General features: G+C 42.8%; 1 protein-coding gene across 1 annotated transcript; it reads left to right on the top strand.

Moving 5' to 3' along the window:
• Positions 1–1,055: 1,055 nt before the first annotated feature.
• On the top strand, positions 1,056–20,203 carry cd82b (CD82 molecule b). Its single transcript, XM_076089294.1, has 9 exons — positions 1,056–1,213; positions 5,874–5,946; positions 7,093–7,165; positions 11,882–12,006; positions 13,072–13,146; positions 15,260–15,358; positions 16,427–16,600; positions 17,739–17,822; positions 18,443–20,203. Exons 2-9 carry the CDS (start codon positions 5,884–5,886, stop codon positions 18,518–18,520), a joined length of 771 nt encoding a protein of 256 aa, XP_075945409.1. The 5' UTR covers positions 1,056–1,213; positions 5,874–5,883; the 3' UTR covers positions 18,521–20,203.
• The last annotated feature ends 887 nt before the right edge of the window (positions 20,204–21,090 follow it).

Raw genomic sequence — 21,090 nt, 5'->3', positions numbered from 1 at the left:
CTGTCTCAACAAAGCAAACTAGAGATGTTATGTAATCTCACTCTGTTTAGTGTTTTACTTGGAAGGTCAAACATGTCACAACATGATCAACATCAAGTCTGCATAAAGATCTTCTGTGAATGTAATTTATCTGACTGCAGCCTTCCACATATTCCGGCTTAACCACCTCCCCAGTGCTCTCTCCTCTTGACATTTGGCAAAAGGTGAAAAGAGGTATTGTGTCGCACAGGAAGTGTGTGTATGTGTGGCTTGTTTATAGGCAAAATGCTCCCATGTGTCCCTGTGTATGCATTCTCCCCATACTTTCCACTTAAAATATTGAGTCCTGGGTCTTGGGGCATGGTGGTAAACAGTAATTGAGTGTTTTGAAATGGCTCATTTAAAAGGCTGTTCACAACATTTTTGTTGTTTTTCAGCAACGGCTTGTTAGCGGCACATATGTAAAACTGGTTTACCATATTCTGGTATGATTTGCATTATGTTACAGTGGATGGGACAGCCAGTTGATGTTTTTACAAAACACTTTGGATAATGTCAACATAACCCAAACTGTTTTTTGTGATCATCAAATTAAGAGTACAAAAGTACTAGCATATAAATATATTTAAAGGACAAATAGTAAAAGTTGTTGTGCACAATGGCCAATTTCTTAGTGTATATTATAGGATTATAAATATTGAAGCATTAATGTGTACATCAATTTATTATTAAAGATGGTTAAGGTGGGGCTAATTTTAAACTACTTTATATACTTTATCTGCCGGGTAGCTTGTGAATTTACCCCCGAGGTCTATGAAGTTTTTATCTTAATCTATAATACATAGTTTACATTATTATTATAAAGAAGCAGAAAATGTAAATACTGCCAAGTGTTCCATTTCAGAATTAAACTTGCTTTCCACGAATGAGATGCATATTTATTAAAATTTATAATAGTTGTGTAAAAGCTGCAAATTACTGTTATTAGAAAATGCACCCGTGTGGCCTTTTAAGACATGTGCATGTTTTTAGCTTTGCCGGGCAGGAGAGGGTTAATGGAGCAGCACGGTAGGGGTGGGAACACTTTCCCAGACACACACACACACACACAGGCGGATAGACACACACACACACGGATAAACATACACAAGTCTGGTCTCTCAGAGACAGTTTAGTCATCCAGTGAGCAAGACGGAAGACTGTCCTGTTGTCCACGTTTGGAGAAGAAGTCAAAGTAAGTTTTAGCCTTCATCGTGTTTTACGTTGCGCGTAACTTGTGTCGTCATATAAGAGTAACTTGCACGAGAATCCGTGTCAGTTAGCTGCCATCTACTTTGCCTTGAGAAAACTTTGTCTCGGTCCTAAAACAGCCGTCCATGACAAACTGTCTACTAAACTAACACGAAATGTATTCGCTTGTGTCGACTGAAGACACGTTAAATTAATATAACAGCAGCCTAACGTTATGTTGACGTGTTGAAGTCCACCTTAACCGAACTGATTAAGTTTAACGTTAAATAAGCGTGGACAAAGTCTCGAAGTCCCCTGACAAAAATGGACCAAATGGGTTTCAGTGTAACGAGTAAAAGTGTGACATTGTGTCACTTGGTGTTCCTCGTGGGTCGGTGAAAGAAGGACTAAGCTGTTACAGTAGCAACCTGTCTGCCGCGGTCACGTCCATCACGTCTCAACTCTTCGTCAATTTGTACGCAGTTATTTGCCAACTATGTTTCGTGGCAATAATATCACGAGTTATATTGAGATATGTATCGGCTGTTGGTCTTTAAAGAGTCTCATAGGTAAGCTGCTGACGTTGAAGCAGGTGTCGAGTGGTCCTCCAGTACACGCTTTACTTTCATGTGGAAAGTGTTACTCTTCTCTTTTATAAGATCAAAGTAATATTCATCTGCTCGGTTTAATCGCACCAAGAAAGCAACTTTAAATAGTTTTTGCCTGTGGTAACTTGTCGAGGAAGTCCTTCTTTTTAAGGTGATCAGTAAGTAGTTATTTTTCGTCTTGTTGCCACAGATGCTTCATCGTTTCCACTGGGTAGTGGGACGTTACCCGGTGCTGAACCCCTGTGAGGGATTTCACCCCTTTAATGTAGCAAATCCCCTTCATCCCACATAATGTGTTTAGCCTCGTCCACTGTTGAAGCAACCCAAGTAATGAAACATAATCTAGATTACAGATTTTGAATGACCCAGAGGAATAAAAGCCTTCACAAAAAAACAAACAATATGTTGATCATGAAAAATATCATTACTAGCAGTCCTCCCCCTCGCAAGCTGCAGTATTACGCACAGAACAGAACGTACACCACTAGCTGCATCTAGAAATGTATACCCGCTGAAGCCGTTTCCGTTTAGTCACCAAAATGCTGCTTAGATAATGAGCGACATCCTGTCTGTACACCGGGACAAACAACTTTGTTACAGATGTTAAAGCGGGATTCTGGCCTGGTATTAAGGGCTTAAGACCAGGCATGTTGGTGCCAGCGGGACGGCCTCAGAGATGTGTTAATGGGTCATATATGAATACAGGAAGAGGAGGTTGGCACATTGGCTTGTTTTGGGGCTGTAGTTGATCCATGCTGGGTCCATTACTGACGCAGTCGGTGCCATCTGCCACTAATGCTGCCTTCATAATCTTCTCTGGATCCCATGCTTGTGTATTTTTTTTTTTTTAATAAACTCTAATTTCAATTTAGTGCACACCACTGTTTGATGATGATCACACATTATGCCGGTTGGAGGTAAATGGGGGCTACGATGGGGAAAGAGATGTCTGTATGAGGTCACAGAGTTTGGAAAGGTCAGGTGACTCATTTGCAGCTTTCTTTGAAAGAGTCATTTCTTTTTCTGTGTTTGCACCATGAGCCTGAGATTTAGAGGTTTCGCAGAATTGTCGACTATCGAAACCGCTAGACGACACTTTGCCTTCATCTGTGGTTTTAGCACGGCACGGTAATAAAGCAGTGCCAGCACATCTACAGTGCAGCAGGTGTATGCAGCTGTGTCGTCGTGCTCAGGGAGTCTCTAACACCGTGCGGTGTGTGTGTGAGGCTGAAGCAGCAGACGTGAAGAGGCAGACAGAAACGTAGCCCTGCGTCCCGATGCTCGACTACGATCAACGGTGTGGAACTGAGCAAAGGTGGACGAAACTTTGGTTGTCGTTCAACGATTCGTTTGAAGAGTCATTTTCTGCGTTATGCCGTTTTAAATAAACAATTAAGCCTGCTGGGGGTTTAGTCCAATCACATCACAGCTTATTAACAGCCTCTCTGAGCCAATCTGGGACTCTGCTATTTCACCCACCCATAGGTGGGTCCGGCCTCCATTAGTTGACCCTTTGCTGGTTGTATTTCGACCTTTTTGACGAGAATTGATCATTGTTATGGGGTTAAAGAAATGTGATATCCAATCTGCTGTGATTAATTGACTACTTTTTGGGAGTAGTTGATTACTATTAAAATTCACCAGCCCTCCTGAGTCTTTTTCTTCTGTCCTATTTCAGACGAACTTGTCTTGTGATTTCTGCAGCATATTGAATACCAGCCGTTATATAACGTTCCTGTTTCTTGGAATTGCCGTTTGGCTCCGCTTTGTATTTCCATTGCACTTTCCAGTCCTTGGTTTTGTGCCTCGGAACAGATTTGTCATTGACTTTCAGGGAGTCCAGTGTGATCGGGTTGGTCGAGGTAGGCTCAGCAAAAATAAACCTTTTTAAATTTGCCCCAAAGTTTACAGTATCTGCTGCTAATGTGTGAGCTTGCGTGGGACTTCTGCAAAAGAGTGTATTTATGGTTTTGGGTTTTGGCTTCGCTGCTAACCTCAATATGCTCAGTCAGCTGCTTCAGCAGGAATAGGGCCGGTCCTGTTAGCCTATTTCATTTGTTGTTTGAAAAACAATATAATAAGCAGCATTCAGGCATTGTTGGGAATTGTTTTCAGATGGCCGGAGCTCAGTCAACAAACAACGGTTGTCATAACTAAGCCGTTTTTTAATCTGCTCTGCTGCTCACCATCTAGACATAAAGACCAGCAATCTCCTTTAAGGATTATCTGCTTTGTGCTGTGTACAGTATTGTAAACATGAATTGTGTTGGTATTTAGGTTATCAAGTACACTAATAGTATCTGTGGTTACTAATAGTAATGTCGACCCCAGCCATCTTTCGACAGGCCTTCTCTACAGACTGCGTCTTCCAGCCAAGCATGTTGGATCAGAGAGATATAATTATTTCATAACGAGTGCTTTCTGTGATGGTTCCCAGACGCTCAAGCTGTATTGCTGAGTGAAACTCAACCCTCAGTGTTTTATTTATCCTACTGACCCCTGAATCTTGAAGACTAGATCAGTCAAAGAATTCTGTGAGAAGACAATTGTAACAATGTGTTCCAATTAATAATCATTAATGGTACGTTGCCACTTAAATCCGCCGGCAGAGATAAAAAGAAGACACTAGTTCTAGACATAAATAAGGAAGTCACCAGTATGGTATTATTTCTAGATGGGTGTTGAATCCTGTTTCATGTTTAAATGAGGCTCTAACTCATTTCCTGTTGTTGTGATGCATGTATTAGAAAGAGAAGAGATGGCAGCTTGGATGTGATTGCTTTTCTTAAAAAAAAGGGGAAGATAAAAGTCCCGTAGTCGTATGTGACTGATAGATGTCAGCAAAGTTAATATGTTCCAATGTAATTAAAGTAATTCAAGAGGTAATGCAGCACATTAGTCTCTGTAGAAAGGGATTCTTTGCCATGATTTTCAGTCAATATACATCAAGTCATGGGTTTCTGCCTCCAGAAGTGGTACACTGTTTAAAATAAAACTAAGTACACACTATTATAGTCCCAGGCATTGGGAAGAACCTACAGTTTTGATGTAAAAGAGAACAGCTTGTCATCTGATACACGGGGAGTTGTCTCTGTAGGGTATTTTCAGACTCCTCAAATAACCACAATGGCTGGTTATATTTGCAGTGCTGCCAGTGAAGGAGGAGGAGGTCTGGTTGTGGTAAATATATTTTCTTTCGACTCGTGGAGCCCAGGCTGAATGCTGCTGCTGGAGACTTCCATAAAGTGTCCCTATGCTGAGCCGCATGTGTTGTGCTTGCCTGGCCCACAGGTGTTCCCTCGTAGGAAAATGTTACTCACTGAAAAGTGAGTAACGCTGAAAATATGTGTAGGCTGTGTACATGGGAAACACACACACATCGTTGAGCGAGAGGTAAACTGATTGTAAAACAATGCAGACATCAGTGTAACACGCCCGAAGCTAAAATATCGCACCTTAACATGACATCAGCCGGAGTCGGCCTGTTACTGCTAGTAAACACCGCAGTAGATTGGTTTGGTTCCGCTTTGCTCGAGATGACAATAGCATGTCTAACCCACATGCTGTCATGGTCTCCACACACTCGTCGTGACTTCACCACTCTCCACTTTGTGGTGGTCTTACCTCCCATCTGTCTCACCAGGGTGGTTCCTCTTGTTTGTCAAGAATTAAACTATGTCCTTCAACAAAGTTTGCTTTCAAAAGTTTACTCTACTGTCGTAAAAACCCAATATTGTAAGAAAATGGGCCAATTGTTGTCTTATAAAAATAGCTGAGCTTTTTAAGACTGGAGAGACATGGCCGTTGAAAATGAATTAGACGCAATGTTGTTGCTTTGAACATTAGAACTGTGTTTAATCAGGAACTCATGAGTCCTTGTTTTGTGGCATGCTAGGCTAGCTCAAGGCTATCTGACTTTGTTTTTTAATAGTATCTTTTCTCCATCAGTGTCTGTCTTCTCTTTTTATCTCCACTTTTAAGCCCCCACAGTGGAACGCAACGTTTCCTTCTGATGTTTAACTTGAATAATAACTTCTGTTTATTTCTGTCTTCTAGAAGCGCAGCCATGGGGAAAGGATGCATCACAGTCACCAAGTACTTTCTATTTCTCTTCAACCTCCTCTTCTTTGTAAGTAATCTCATTTCTTTAATCACTGTCACATCAACTGTCAGGCGTGTCACATGACTTCCACTTCGTCGGCAGCTTTTATTTATCTAAAGATGGAAAGATAGGTATGCTACGCTCCTTTCAGCTCAATCAGACACTCGTGACGCATTTGGAGCTGCCTGATGCCTTTTAAGCAGGACTTTTTATTTGACTAAGCCTCCTTATTCAAATAGCAGCGGAGATTAGTGGAGATACAGGGGGATATGTCGCTGAAAACTCTGCCTGGAGCGAGCGACTTTACGGAGTACCTCAGCACAGCAGATGGTTTCTGTTTGTTTCCTCCTCTCTCTCACACACCGGCCACAACGTGAAGTCCAGATGTTGATAAAACTCCAGACTCCTAAAAGCAGCTCTGCGAGGATGTCCAGGCCTTTCCAATGAACCTGTGGCTGTAAACCTGACTTTGATGTGAACACTCAACTGGTGTCTAATAGGAAGTGTGTGTGTGTGTGTGTGTGTGTGTGTGTGTGTGTGTGTGTGTGTGTGTGTGTGTGTGTGTTTGTCCGTGTAGACGGACTACTGCAGGCTAGGGGAAGCCAGGAAGTGGTGGGCTAATGATGGCTGCCGGGAGCTCAACAGTACCTTTAAATGAACAGCTCTTAAGCAGGGCTCTAATGACTGTTGTGGGGGGGGGGGGGGTTTACCCCACTACTGTGTCCCGCAACTTCTAAACAAGTGCCCTCTTAATTACATAGAAGTTAATTTCCTCCTTACAAGGGTGTACAGGGTGAAACCGATCATTTTCTGAGGCTTTCAGTCGCGAGTGACAAAAATGTTCTTGTCTACATGTGATGACTCGTCTCATTTCTTCTTGTCTTGACCCCTTTAGCCGTACTTAACACTATTCATTTTGCAGTTCTGATACGGGTGGGTACGATTTGAGAAAAATCAGCAGAGTGGGTCTCTTGATCCTCTCCACATCCCCCCACATTGGTGTGAGAGAAAGAGACAAGCAGAGTGAAGAGTTAGGTCCTGATGAGTTCCAGATGTGACAGACTGAGGAAGCATGAATATGGCACTCACTCTATGACACACCAGCACAGATTCTGTGTTTTTTTTTCTCAGATGAGATCTGGTGCCTGATTCTTCTCTCTTTCCTCTCCACAGATCTTCGGAGCGTTGATCATGGGCTTTGGCCTGTGGGTCCTCTTTGATAGCCAGAGCTTCATTGCTGTTCTACGTAAGTGTTGAAACACTCACACACACACACACACACACACTCACACACACTCCTGCTGCCACGTCCTTAAGTTTGGTGATAACCCTCACGTCAGCAAACACTCAGTTCTGACCCTTGTCAGTTCAGCTGGTCTGAACACAGCATATTTGGAAATGGAGATTGGAGAGTGTTCTTGTCAGATCCTAAAACCTCTGGCCTCCTCTGCAGAGCTTATGGTGCATTTATCCCCAAAGGACGCCTTCCCAAGCAACTGTGGAGGCATTCCCGCAAACAAACCAAAAACATTACGCACAGATGAAACTTTATGACTTCCTGAGCGATTCAAGAGCTTCCCTGTAGACTCGCACTGATAGACACATCTGTGGAGATCCAGGGGAGTAGGCGAGTCAGGGAAGGTGACAGGCTCACAATAACCGAGGCATGTCAAGTTGATTAATCATATGTCGGTAAATAGCAGGTTTATTTTCACCACACTTTCCACAGTTCTTTGAACTTGCCGGCTCTCTCAGCTCCCCAGATAGCAGAGGTGCACAGACAGAATGTCCCACCTTCACAGATGTTGTCACAGATCTATTTGTAGACACTGCATAGTGAAAAAGAACCAAGTATTCTCCTAAGAGGCAAAGTTATCTGCTTTGTCATAGACAACAATATGTCTAACTTGGGTTATCTAGAGAATGCATAATGAAATCCAATTCCAGCTGAAAAGAACAAGGAACCGTGGATGGAAAGTCTTAGTTGCCATGAATCTTGTTCTAAATGCTTTCAGTGTGTTCATCCCACATGGAGCTTCACCGAGAGCAGCGTTGAGGTTTTGGTTTTGGTTTTGGTATAATGGTACAATTCTCTAACATTTTATAAACATGCTGATCAAGACAAGACGTTGCAGATTAATCAATGGTGAAAATAATCACAAGTTGCTGCCATAACGTTTTTTTAGCTTCTGTTGGCAGTCCGTGAATATGTGAAGTTTTCTGATGAGAAAGGCCAATCCCCGAGGACCGAGCAGAGCTGCAGAATGCTATATTTAGGCAGGAGGTCTGTGCTGCTTTGACTAATGAGTTGCGAAGAAGCTGAAGTTATGACGAAGACCAGCCAGAACTGACCTTGTGTCCCGAACTCGTCAGACGGACTCTTGTCTTCCTCTGGCTCATTTTTCAGCTCTTGCGGTCACTTCTGGAGGTATCACTCCCAAGGTTATTACTGAGCCGAGTTCGCTTATCTCCAGTAAAGGCAGTACAGTATCCATCATCCCTGCCAACCCCAGTCCTGTTGTTATGATAATCCAGCTGCCCCCCCCCCCCCCCCGAGATAGCTTCACTGGTTCACCCTGAGGATATCCCTTCCTATGTGGGGCTTGATGACCTTCTCTCCCCCATATATTTTCGTTCCATGTACCCTGGAGGGGTCAAGTTCAACTCCGAACTAAAGGATTTCTAACCTCACTGGAAATCTCTTACCACTCTGAAGAGGAAAGAAAACAAAACGAAGCTGCAGGCAACGCTGTTTATTGACTCTGTGTGTTCCCCTCAGAAGTTGTACCATTGCCTGACCATAAACAGGATCTCTGTGTTTTCAGTTTCCATTCTTTATGAGTTATATTAATAGAGGCATCTGCAGCTGAATGGCTTCAGGGAGGGGAACTTTTGGGAATGTTTTGGTTTCAGGACCCCTATTCCTCAGTTAAACGGGCATCTTCCCTCTCAGTGTACAGCCCTCTATGTCTATACAGTGCTGTTAATGCTTTACTCAGGTACACGAGGCCTTCAGTTCATCTCGCTGGCACTTAGCTTGTCTTATGTTTAAACAAAAGTCCGCTTTGGAAAGGAGGTCTGTGAGCCAGAGAGTGCGCCAAAGCACAGTTTGGAAATACGCTGCAGATTAATTCAGAAACTTTCCAAAGTCATGAACATAAAAAAAAAGAGAACTTGTTTGGAAAATGATTTTTCTTTGTGCCGCTTAAACTCTAGAAAATTAAGCACAAAGATGATCTACTTCTGTTTACATTTTGAATCTGTACATAGAGTCAACCAAGCTGAATGTGTGGACCTGGTCGTGTTTACAGAGCGACATACAATACCAGAACTGTCCCCCATCCTCTCTCAGAAGCTTTCTCGAAGGGCATCCCAGCGCTGCCTCTTTAAATGGAAAGTTCCATGGAAACCGCCCGAGTGACTATTTTAGAATATCTAGCAGAGATGGAAACGTGCCATAGCACACGACAGAGCAGCCAGGCGAACACATGCTGACTGTGAAATTACCACAGAGCACAGATGCAATAGCTTCACAGCAGGAAGGTAAACAAAGGACAGTTTCTGTTGCTCAGCGACTCTGATACACCGGACAGAGGGTCTGACTGGAAACACTGCTTTTAGTTTTAAAAGATTTAGAAATAACGAACTGAAATATAATGGCCGGCCGTAATATGTTTTATTGTTAGCTTCTGATTCTACATGATGTAGGAGGAGAAAGTCAATCCACAGATTAGATGTAGTGCCATAACATGCCAGAAAATATTACAAAACGGCTTCAGTTCACACTTTCGATGTGGTCACGGGGAGAATGGTTTTGGTATGTTTTTACTGGAACAAGCGCTCATTTAACCACTGGGCTGAAGGGAAGCTACACACAACATCTTTCTTTTCATCTTTCAATTATAATTCCTACTTTTAATTAATAACCATAGAAAACTGGCTTCTGGAAAAGTATTTTGAACGTCCATTGACTAATTTAACAGTGAAATACTTTTGCTCCACATTGAGGCTAATAACTGTCAAGGAAATCATAGCATCTAGCAGAAAGAACCCATGACCATGTATTATGCAGCTCACACTGAAAGGTGCGTTACCACTTCCTCTACTCTATCTCTGCTCTAGATATCGATCTGTAACGAGACGCTCAGCAGTCTCTTGCATGCTTTGGTTTGGCAGCACTGTGTTCAGTGTATCTCGATGGTCTCACGCAATCTCTCGAAATCTTCAGGTAGTCTAATTACGTTTTTTAAGGAACCTGCTGACATCTGTTGCTTTAGCAGCCACTGGTTGTGTGTGTGTGTGTGTGTGTGTGTGTGTGTGTGTGTGTGTGTGTGTGTGTGTGTGTGTGTGTGTGTGTGTGTGTGTGTGTGTGTGTGTGTGTGTGTGTGTGTGTGTGTGTGTGTGTGTGTGTGTGTGTGTGTGTGTGTGTTAGTGAGAGAGTTTGAAATAACATGGTTCAACAGAGTGCTGGATATAGAACATACAGCAGGCTTGTCTGCCTTCCTTTTAAATGCTACCCTGTAGCCATATAAACAGTCCGCATATGTTGACTGATGTACTTTTAGCTTTCAATTATTCTTAAACCACCACATGTTTTGCTCTGGTAACCCATATAGAGTCAGCGATGTACATGCATGTAATCATTACATTGTAATGACGTCTTTGTTCCAGGGTAAATGTAAGTAACTTAGTGTCTTAGTACACGGCACCATCTATATACAAACTGTATGAGACCTTAATAGGTTATAAATCTCATTTGTGTTGACGTCTGTAGTCTAATGTCGTGGTTTATTCCCAAGAATTGGAGCATGGTAGAAAGAATGCCCCGCCTGCCTACAGATTGCTTATTTATCTTTGGAAGAAACGCACAGCTTGCATCCTGTGATAATGAGTGTACGTGATGGAGTATAAAGACTGAGCACGTCTGCATAGTAAGGTGGTGCTGTTATCATGAAGCAACTCAAGTCTGACTTGGATGTCTGTGTGGACAAATGTTGACTCAGTGTGTACATTAGGTTTTATATAGTGGAGTTGACAACTTGTTTTTACAGTCTGTGGGCTAATTCATATTCACTGTGCATGAGTGTATATACTGCATATGATTATTGCTCCGTGAAGCATCAGCAACTGCTGTGATAAGGGAAGCCAAGAGGCAACATTGCATTGTATTCGTTGAACAGTGGTGGATGAGCTGCTGTGTCTGTCAGCTTCTTCACCAAACGGATGGGAGGGAGTTATCTGATGGCGCTTTCTAGTTCGCTTGGCCCAGGAATCTCTCGGAGTTGGAGCCATTTCACAGAGCGCAGATTCTGGCTTCATCTGCAGACCGAGCTCCGACTCTCTGGAGCTCCTCCAGCCCAGATAACACACAGACACATGGCTGCAGTTTATCTCCTCTCCAACCTTCCAATCTTCCATTTTAGTACCCCCACCCCCCCCCCCCCACCTCCCCCTCCCTCCTGGAGCTCTCCCGCTCTACATACCAAAGAGGGAAATCAATTAATCTTGCTACACATTGTTCAGACTCTCTCTGGTGGCCTATTAAAATAATCTGTGGGAGAAAAGCACCAGAATGCTCTGAATTCTCAGAAGTAGGGGGTTTTGCATTGTGAATCATTTTTGGCCATCTGTACCAAAATTACTTTGCATGTGAACGAGGCCTTCCCCTGAGCTCCATTTGTTTGCAGACACACTGTGGTTAAAGTAGAAAGATAAGAGCGGAGCTCTGGGCCCTGTTGCTGTTCAATCGATTAAAAAACAAACATGTGCGAGTGCGTTTTGTGTGCTAGCTGATTCCGTTTTTTTGCTTAAAACAAAGAGCTGCGTTGACTAAAAAATTAATTTAACTGTGAACTGTTGCTATAAAAGCTATTGCAGCAGGTGTTTAGTTTGTAGGTTTCAGTGGTTGTGTGTAAGTTTAACTCTTCGTGTGGTTTCTGTCTGTCTGCATCCGTTTCTCCAGAGGAATCATCAGACACAGTGAAAGTGGCGTCTTACATTCTCATCGGAGTGGGTTCCTTGTCAATGGCCATGGGCTTCTTCGGCTGCATAGGAGCCATCTACGAAGTTCGTTGTCTGCTGGGTCTGGTGAGGAAAGATATTCACGTTTAGCACCAATGCTAACGTGCTACAGCTCGGTCTCATCTTCTGAGAGGCAGTCACCCTAACCATGGCTCTCCCTCTCTCTCTTCCCACTCATTGCCTGTTATCTCACTAATGTTGAGTTTCTAAATAACGCCATGAAATACCTCAAAATAACACTGAAAAAACATCAGCAGTGTTTAGCTCTCTATTTTCAACCAGATATGTCTCTACAGGGTCTGTCAACTATAAATTATTGTACATATTGTATTGTACTTACTCATGAAATATTCACCTAAATGCACCTGCTTGAGATCTCAAGCTTGGCTAAGAGCTCGAGATAGATTCCTGCTGACAGTAAAGCCCTTATGTGTGGGCCGGGGCCTCGCAGCATGTGTGGATTTACAGAGGGGAGAGGGTGACGGGGATAAAGCCCGTGAGATGTAGGGGGTACAGCTGAGGTGGGGAGGGGTGCATAACCTCTACAGCGTTAAACCTGCTAGGGGTTAACTGAAGAACTGCTGTGACCTACTTCTCCCAGAGACCAGCTGGCAAAGGACCCCCCCCATCTCACACACACACACACACACCACTTTTTCACTCAGGATCTTTAATGGCTTACATTATTCTTGCAGAAGGCTTTGGAGATTAGAGACTTTAAACACAGATTAACAACAGTTTAAATGAAAGGTAAAAATAGTTTTTTTTCTGCTTGTTTTGTTATATAATGTGGGTTTTTTTAACTGATTTTTTTGGGCCAGAAACAATATGTGAATTCTACATTGACATATCATTTTTTAAGATGTGCAACATTCAGCAGTTACGCTGAATTATTATCATTTATTTGGAATTTCAGGCCACCTGATGAATGCAAGTCCAATATTCAGTCTCCTTTTACCTCTGTCTTTGTTCTCTACCAACTCCTGAGGAAAAGCCTCTTTACCTTATTATAGCCACTTAAAATGTTTTTTTATTTATTAAATAAATTGTCAAGGAGATGCAGTATTGACATTGCATTTTATTTTTGTTCATAAATATTGTTATAGTGACATTTCCCTTCATCCCCCACAGTACTTCACCTGCCTCCTCCTCATCCTCATCGCCCAGGTCACTGCTGGAGTTCTCATCTACTTCCAGAGAGATCGGGTAAGACACTAGCTCCCTAATGTACTTTATTAATCTACTTTCCCCTTTACTGTCATTTCTCAGTTTCACCTCTTCAGAATGTTCCCTCCTGTCTTTACAGTACTTGTTGTCGTTATTGTCTTTTTTTTTTTTGTTCTCCATTGTTCTCTCTGTCCGAACTTGATCTTCTTTTGCCCTTTTACCAGTGGCAAGAAGAGTGGGGGTTGTTAAACTAGGGCCTGCTGGGGTATTAATGCTTTCCCCCCCGCACAGCTGTGACTGGCATTTAGGTCTTAGCTAAAGCTGTTAGGGAGCCTCCTGCATCCTGTGATGAAACACAGTTTTGTACCTCAACGAATGGAAAGTGACGTGGTGTCGGTTTGTGACTTATGTGACATAGAACGTGAGATGCAGCAGGTGGAGTGATGGAGATGTGTAACAACTGTAGAGGAAGTAGCCAGCTGGCTCTCAAACTGAATGTTTCCATCGTCGCCGTTCTTCGTTTTTTCTTCTTCTTGTGTTTTTGTGTTTTGTGTTCGTGGTGTGTATTGTTGCTAAATCTGCTGTCGTATGGTGATGCATTTAATTGGTATGTCTAACACTACCTCATCTAAAACAGTAATTATCACCCCAGGGACAGAAACCATTTTCTACTGAAGTATTTGATGAAACAGTGCCCTCTACAGGCAAGATCACTAAATCACCATATGTTTCGGTCATTGCTCTCTCAGCCTGTTTTTTGGGGGGGGAAACGAACTGTAAAAATATTTACAGCCTTTGATAGACGGATAGATAAATAAGCCCACGGAGAAACCCTACGTCATTAATATCATGAAAAGGAACATTTGAGTTTAAATTTACTGTGAGGAACTTTTAACTGGTTTTGAAACGATCAATATAAAACGGATGCCAATAAGACCTACAGAAGTAAACAAGACTACCATCAAGAAGATTACATTTCTATTTCTATACAGTTATTCTTGATGCTTAATTAATCGGTGCTCAGCGCCCGGCAGCAGCGTCTCCTCAGAGCTTCGGCTCGCTGCACCGCTGGTCCCATGCTGGGATTCAACACCGGTGCCACGCTGCTGGAGGCCCAGGCAGTATTGCTGGGTAGGAAGGGAGGCACTGGAGAACCAGAACAAGGACTGAGGGGGGCAGACTGTCGGATCCTGCAACAGTAAAAATTAGAGGTTTCCAAATTGCATCCTGGTGCTTGGAAACACTACCACATCCGCCCACAAGAGCCGTCAAAATCATCACAAAACGAAAGTTCCTTGTAGTGGCTTTAAGTCAGACCGGTCACAACAAACCAGATGTTATTCTGAACTCATGTAAAGTTGACATTTTGGAAAAGTTTACAATTTCACAAGTATGTGTTCCTAAACCCAGACCGATAGAACAGCCGCTACATATGAAGCCAACAAAAACAACATCACAGCCGGAAGTACAAGCCTTAATAATCGAGCCTAAACCAGTGTGTTCGCACTGTGCACGTGAAGGGAGTGTTTTGTTTGAACACATAGACCTCTCTGACCGGTTTCATGCTCTGAACTTGGCCGTTATTTCCCAAAACACAAGTCTTTCCTTTCATAAGTCTCACACCTGTAGGACTCAGTGTAGGCGCAGGCTGTCGTGGCTCTTTCAGCTGTTAGCCCTCCAGCATGCACGTGTGTGTGTGCGCACATGTGTGTTTGTGTGCATGTCAGAGAGCGCGTGTGTGTGTCTGCAGCCTTTAGGCGCGCTCCCTGTGTTTAAGGCTCACCACAGGGCAGGGTGGTGCCGTTTCCCAGAATAGGGAGAGGCCGTCCCTCGTCTCCTGTAGAGCTCTGAAGAGACATCGCTGGCCACACTCTGTGGTCTAACACACATAAACACAGAGTTGTGCTCCTACTATTTGCGCGATGTTTCAGCCCGGCATGGGACTTCACGGGGCAATACCACCCGAGGTGTTGCCCGAAAGAAACATTAAGTTCAGATGCTGCCAGTACATTTCAGAGCGATTTAGCGTGGGCGTGTTTGTTTTTCTTTTCTTCAGCACTGTCTCTCTACTCTGCACTAAAGATTGTGTTTTATGTAGTATTCATGTGAAGCATAACTCTGGTTGATAATGTATTTCTTATCTCATCTGCAGTTAAAATTTGAAATGTCCAGCATCATAAAGGACATGATAATCAACTACACTGGGCAGAACAGGACCACAGAGCAGACCTGGGACTACATTCAGAAGTCGGTGAGTTAACTCTTCAACCTGGTTCCAACAAGATACGCCCCAAAAGTCTAATTTAAGAATGATAAACTAAATGCACCAAACAAGTCTGTTGTGATAAAGTGTCAGTTTAAATTGCTGCTACCCTTGATACTCCTTTAGTTTGACACCGTGATAATATTGTCATAAGAATAAAATATGCTGCAGAGAGCCATGCACAGCAGCAGGTCGGAGTAACGGATGTGAACATAAGTTTCCTGTGTGAATTGAACTCTTAACCCTTCGGTACGAGTCTCATGTTCTTCTCATCGTAATGCTGTGTCCACACTTTTTACCATTTACCACACGTTTTGTTGGCACTTTTGCGGTTCTTCTCACCAAGTGGGGGATGTTGTAGCTGGAAATGATCTCTGACTCTCTTTAGGAATTACACTCAGAGGCTGATGAACGTTTGTACTGACTTGGTTGCTCGTAATGACAGTACTCAGGCCAATCTACACTTTAGACTTTGGAGGTCTGATTTGTGGGTTTTAAATGCTTCGAGGAGAACAAACAGAATTCCATTCACTTGTGTTGTTTCGAGCTGGCAGCAGAAGTTTCAAAGGATATCTCAGAACCAGAACACATAGAACTGAAACTATTTGCACAATCAAACACTTCACGGGTAAATGAGTAATGTTTTGTTTATTTCTTTTGTACTTTGGAGAGAATGACTCATTAAACTAATCTGCCCATTGCCAATATTAAAACTGTTTTGAATCAGGCTGAAGTCAGAGTGTTCCATGCTCTGATGAGGTTTGTGTGTTTTCTTCACTATCTCCTCCCTCCCTCCCTCTCTCTCTTTCCTGCCAAGCCTCTTCTCCCCTGATCTTTCTGAAAACAGCAGCCAAGACCTGATCGGTCTCAAACACCACCATAGAAATGCTCATTCACTGAACCAATGCATTGTTTTTCCTTCATCTTATTTATTCTATTAACATTCATTTCCTTCTCTCCTCTCATTCCTCTGCCATTTTTTTTCGTACGATTTCAATCCTTCTGCTTTATCTCCTAATCATTTATTCATATCATCCCTTTCTTCCATGCCACCAGATGAACTGCTGTGGATGGACCGGTCCAGGCAACTGGTCTGAGAACGTCTTGATCAAGAACAGCTCCCAGAACCTCTACTCATGTTCCTGTCGCAATGCATCCATGCCTGGCACGGACATTAAAGACCGAGGCCTGTGTGAGCAACTGTCCACAGAACCACCCATCTATGAAACGGTACACAACACTAACACCTGCAACGGTTGAAAATTACTTGGAAATTGTGAATTTACCAAAGAAGCCAACAGTTGTGTGTCCAATCTTCAATGAGTCAATGCTGGCCCGGAAAACACGACTAAACAATGTGAGGGAATACATTCTTGTTATCGAGTAGCATAACTCTGTGATTGGTTGTAAAATCTTTACAACTGTGCCTCCTTGGTTCATTGTTTTTGTAGTCACTCCCTCACTCACTCACTCACTCACTCAGGCACCGTGTGAAACTTCTGTTTAGAGCAGCTGCAACTCCGGCCGGCAGTCTGCCTGACTATTCTCACTACTTTATTTGAGATGGGACTATTTCCAATAATGCAGGTTTCTACTCCGCCATGATTCATTCACTGCACAGACGTGTTGGATATCACTTAGTTCAGCTGTTTTTGCTTTGATTCACAATATCTTTAAGTGATACCTCAAAGGTGAATATAACATTCATTTGAGTGTATTTTAATCTTTTCCCATTTAATTGGCATAATTACGTCTTCATGATGGGTTTTCTACCCGGTGTGACTGAGACTTACATAAAAGGTAACATTTGTGAAAGGTAACGGAAGTCTAAACTCTGCTCAGTGTTATTTCAGCTGGGTGACGAGTGCTACAGCGCGCCGGCCTGCATTGTTCTGACAGACCGTACACCTTTACTCATTACTGAAGTCGGTCTGACTGGTGTTGTGTAACTCCGGCTGCCGACTTAATCAGCGCAGTGAATACCAACAGCTGAGGCGTGTTTGTGCTGTGTGATTTGATCAAACACCGGGAAACCGCTAATGTTCTGTTGTTTGGACTGCGTGTTCTCACAAACTTTACTCAGTCTCTCTGTCTCTCTCTCTCTGTCTCTCTCTCTCTCTCTCTCTCCCTCTCTCTGTCTCTCTCCCTGTCTCTGTCTCTCTCTGTCTGTCTCTCTCTCAGCTAAGCCGTGTTATTCTTCACCTCACTGACTCAGTCCAAACACAACAGTTGTGCTTTGTAAAGGCTCTGTTTATGTCCGGCTCAGATCACGTAGCCATTCATCTCTCCTCCACACTTTGGCCTGCAACCCCCCCCCTTTTCATGTCTTTTTTTAACCTCTCTCCCTCCCTCTTGTTCTCTCCTCCAGGGCTGTGAAACCAGTGTGGAGAAATGGCTCCTGGACAACTGTGGAGTTATTCTAGGAATCTGTGTCGGTGTGGCAGTCATCGAGGTATCTATCTCTCCCCCCCTCTCTCCCCCAGTTAAAGAATGAGTTCTGTTTTTCTTAATACCATACTCAACAGTCTAGTCATTGTTATCATCTCTCCTGCCCTAAATCTGGATCTAAAACTTAAGTCAGTTCTTACACGCTTTTACTGTAATGCCTAATTTATATATATATATAAGTAGCGCAAATCAACATAGTTGCTAGTTTCACCGTATTTTTGGAAGGCTGCCATCTTTACATTAGTGCTTCTACCGTGTATACGTCACACACACTCGAAAACATCAGATCTGTGTGAAGCGATGAGGAGACTGTAACCTTCCTCAAATGTATACACAAGATGTTCAGCTGGTGCTACATAATCCTGTTGCGCCCTCTCCTCCTGCTCTGGTTTAATAGCACTTGTCTGAAGATGTAGCTCCACCTACTATTTATCTCAAATAACCGTCTCCTAATACTCGTATAACGACGGTGGATGGAAACCCACATTAGTTCAAATTTTCGCTGCTGATTTTCTTAAAGTTTGGTTAAAATTTGCCCTAGATCTGGCTGCTCTGTGTTTTAATTCTTTCGCTTTATGTTTGAGCTGGTCAATTTCAACTGATAACCAACTCCATTTCCTGCAGCTCCTTGGGATGATCCTCTCCATGTGTCTTTGCAAGAGTGTCGTCCAGGAGGATTATACCAAAGTACCGAAGTACTGAGCTGAAGTCAGAGCCAGCTTCACACCACACACAATGGATGGACTCTTTCCCCTTCTCTCTCTCTCTCTCTCTCTCTCTCTCTTTCTCTCTCCTAGTCTCACATTCTCATGAACACACACACACACAAATTCACTCAGCTGTCTCCACCATTTCAGCTTCTCCTGCCTTGACAGCTGTGCTAAATTCTCACGCCTCATATGTCCGACACACACACACACATACACACACATACACACACACACCTCTCAATCAAGTTTTGACATGCGTCCGCAAGTTACCATTCTTGTCTTATCGTTTTGTGTTTTTTAAAGAGACATTTATAATGTTTTGGTAATATTTTTGGTGGAAGCCTGAGAATTTTGCGGTTTTGATACTATGCAAATGTTCATTTACGAGTTGTTTTGTTTTCCATGGCTGACCTCAATGAATCGCTTAACATAGTTGGTAGAGAGAGCACTTTAGTGACATTTGGTGAGCCGAGAGCCGGAGCATCTTCTGACTCTGGGGCATGGAGGATGAGAGGGAGACGGGAGGCTGTGGGTGGTGGACGTTCTCGAGGATTAATGCCACTTTGTGATCGTGCAGCTGGTATTTTTGGTGCGGAGGGTGGAGGAGAGGCCCAGGGCTGAGCCGGGGCAGGGCTGCTGTGGTGGAGGTTTTGGCTTCTGTCATCAGCTCCTTGTACCCAGAAGCCCTGATATTAACCTCCATTTACACCCACCACCATCGCCTCCTCCTTCCTCCATCCATCCGTCATCTGTTAGCGTCACTGTCCTCTCGGGTGTGTCTGACTGGTAACCAGTAGCTTTCCAAAATGACTAGTTTTGCATGAAGTAAGTGTGTATGTGTTGACTGAGGGTTTTTTCTTCTAATTCTATAGTCTCATGTCATCATGTTTTGTATTTTTACAGCTGTATATATGACTGGTAAGGGATTATGGCACTTCAGTGCTTGGTCAGCGTTTTACATGAGAAAGCTGTCACCCGCATGCTCTTGTTTGAAGAGTCCTATTGTTCTTTGTTTCCTCTCTATTGTTTATGATGTACAGAATGTGGCTGCCACAGCGGCTCGTCAGCACTATTTTGATCTGAATCAGAGAAATTGGATCCCTTAGAGTGAGTCTGTCTTCACTCTTGAAGCTGTGTTTTCATTTCTTTAACATTGCATGAGTTTGTGAGCAGACAACATAGCTTGCAGTGATTCTATATAATACAGGCAGCTATGAACAGACATTTTTGATCAACTCCTGCTCTTTGCTAAAAATTAGTTTTACATCAATGTTGCTTTGAGTTTCCCCCCCCCATCCCACTTCTCGTCATCTCGGTTCCTTCATTTTAAACACGCTATTATTGCTGAATTTATGCTGAATTTAGTAGATGGATTGCACTTTTATGTGGTTTATATTTGACGAGTCATTTCAAATCATGTTCATTATGCTGCAATGACACGAGGGCAGAAAGAAAATTGTGTGTCAGAATTAGTCAAAGTCTATTTTGTGACCTGCCAAATTGAAACGTTAATTTATCTTAATGGGAGATGAAGGCTTTTTATTGTGTGTTTAAGATATTTTTACACTTTTACAAAAAAATGAATATTGTTTAGAATAAATATAGTAAGACATGTTTAAAAAGAAATGTTTCTTTTTGTTATTGAGGATTATTAATAAACCTGAATCCAATAGAATCCAGTGCGCATTTCTCTCATTTTGTGTTTTTTGAAACCAAGTTCATCAGAACTTGACTGATCTTCTGTCAGACAGGTTCCTGTTGGATCTTTCTCTTGGTCAGTCAGATGCTTTGCCTAAATCAACCAGAAGATGGCACTACATGTTAATCAGAGCCACAAGCTCGGACAGCAATGCATGTGGACAAGCTGTGCAAAATGAGTATGTTATCGTGTTTTAATGTTTTAAGTGTAAAAGGATATTCTTGGTCAGTGGATTCATTATGTTTTAAAAAGCTTGATTTGTAGAAGGTGCAGGTTTAATTATAAGCGTAATTCTAAAGAAATTACTTGTTTCGTTACCTTCCTAGTTTTACACCAATCACCTTATTCATTTATTTTTTTTGTGGTTTGTTTCCCAGTGTAGTCTTGATTGTATGTTCTTGTTAATTTAGTTTGACTTCCCTGTGGCTGAACAGAACAAAGAGCTCCACATCCATTAACTTCACTACGCTAACACAAAAGAGCTCCTCCCATAAGGGTTCAATGACTCTTATCAAGGAAAGGGAGCCTCATGATGTCATGTCATGCCAGAAGCTATACCTCACCGCTGACCCATCAGCACTGCTTTTAGGCAAAATAACACAATCACGGCACCGACCTTGCTGCTCTAACCCACTATTGTCTAAGACACTTAACCTCAGTGTAATAAGTACAGCTTAGTGTTCTCTCACGAGACTGTTTTCAAATAACTCAACAGAGCCGCTCATCAGGCAGCTCTGGCCATGCTGAGGGCTTCAAGCGGCAAATATCAACTTCTCATTTAAACACAATATTGGACTTTAGAACAACTATGCGCTCCAGGAAGAGATTATCCACAGTCTGGATTAAAGCTCCCAACATGTTAA

The sequence above is a fragment of the Anarhichas minor genome, unplaced genomic scaffold (assembly GCF_050575085.1).
Source record: "Anarhichas minor isolate MPS153535 unplaced genomic scaffold, ASM5057508v1 ptg000011l, whole genome shotgun sequence".
In the NCBI taxonomy this organism is placed as follows: domain Eukaryota; kingdom Metazoa; phylum Chordata; class Actinopteri; order Perciformes; family Anarhichadidae; genus Anarhichas; species Anarhichas minor.
This window is presented reverse-complemented; position numbering and strand designations above follow the sequence as displayed.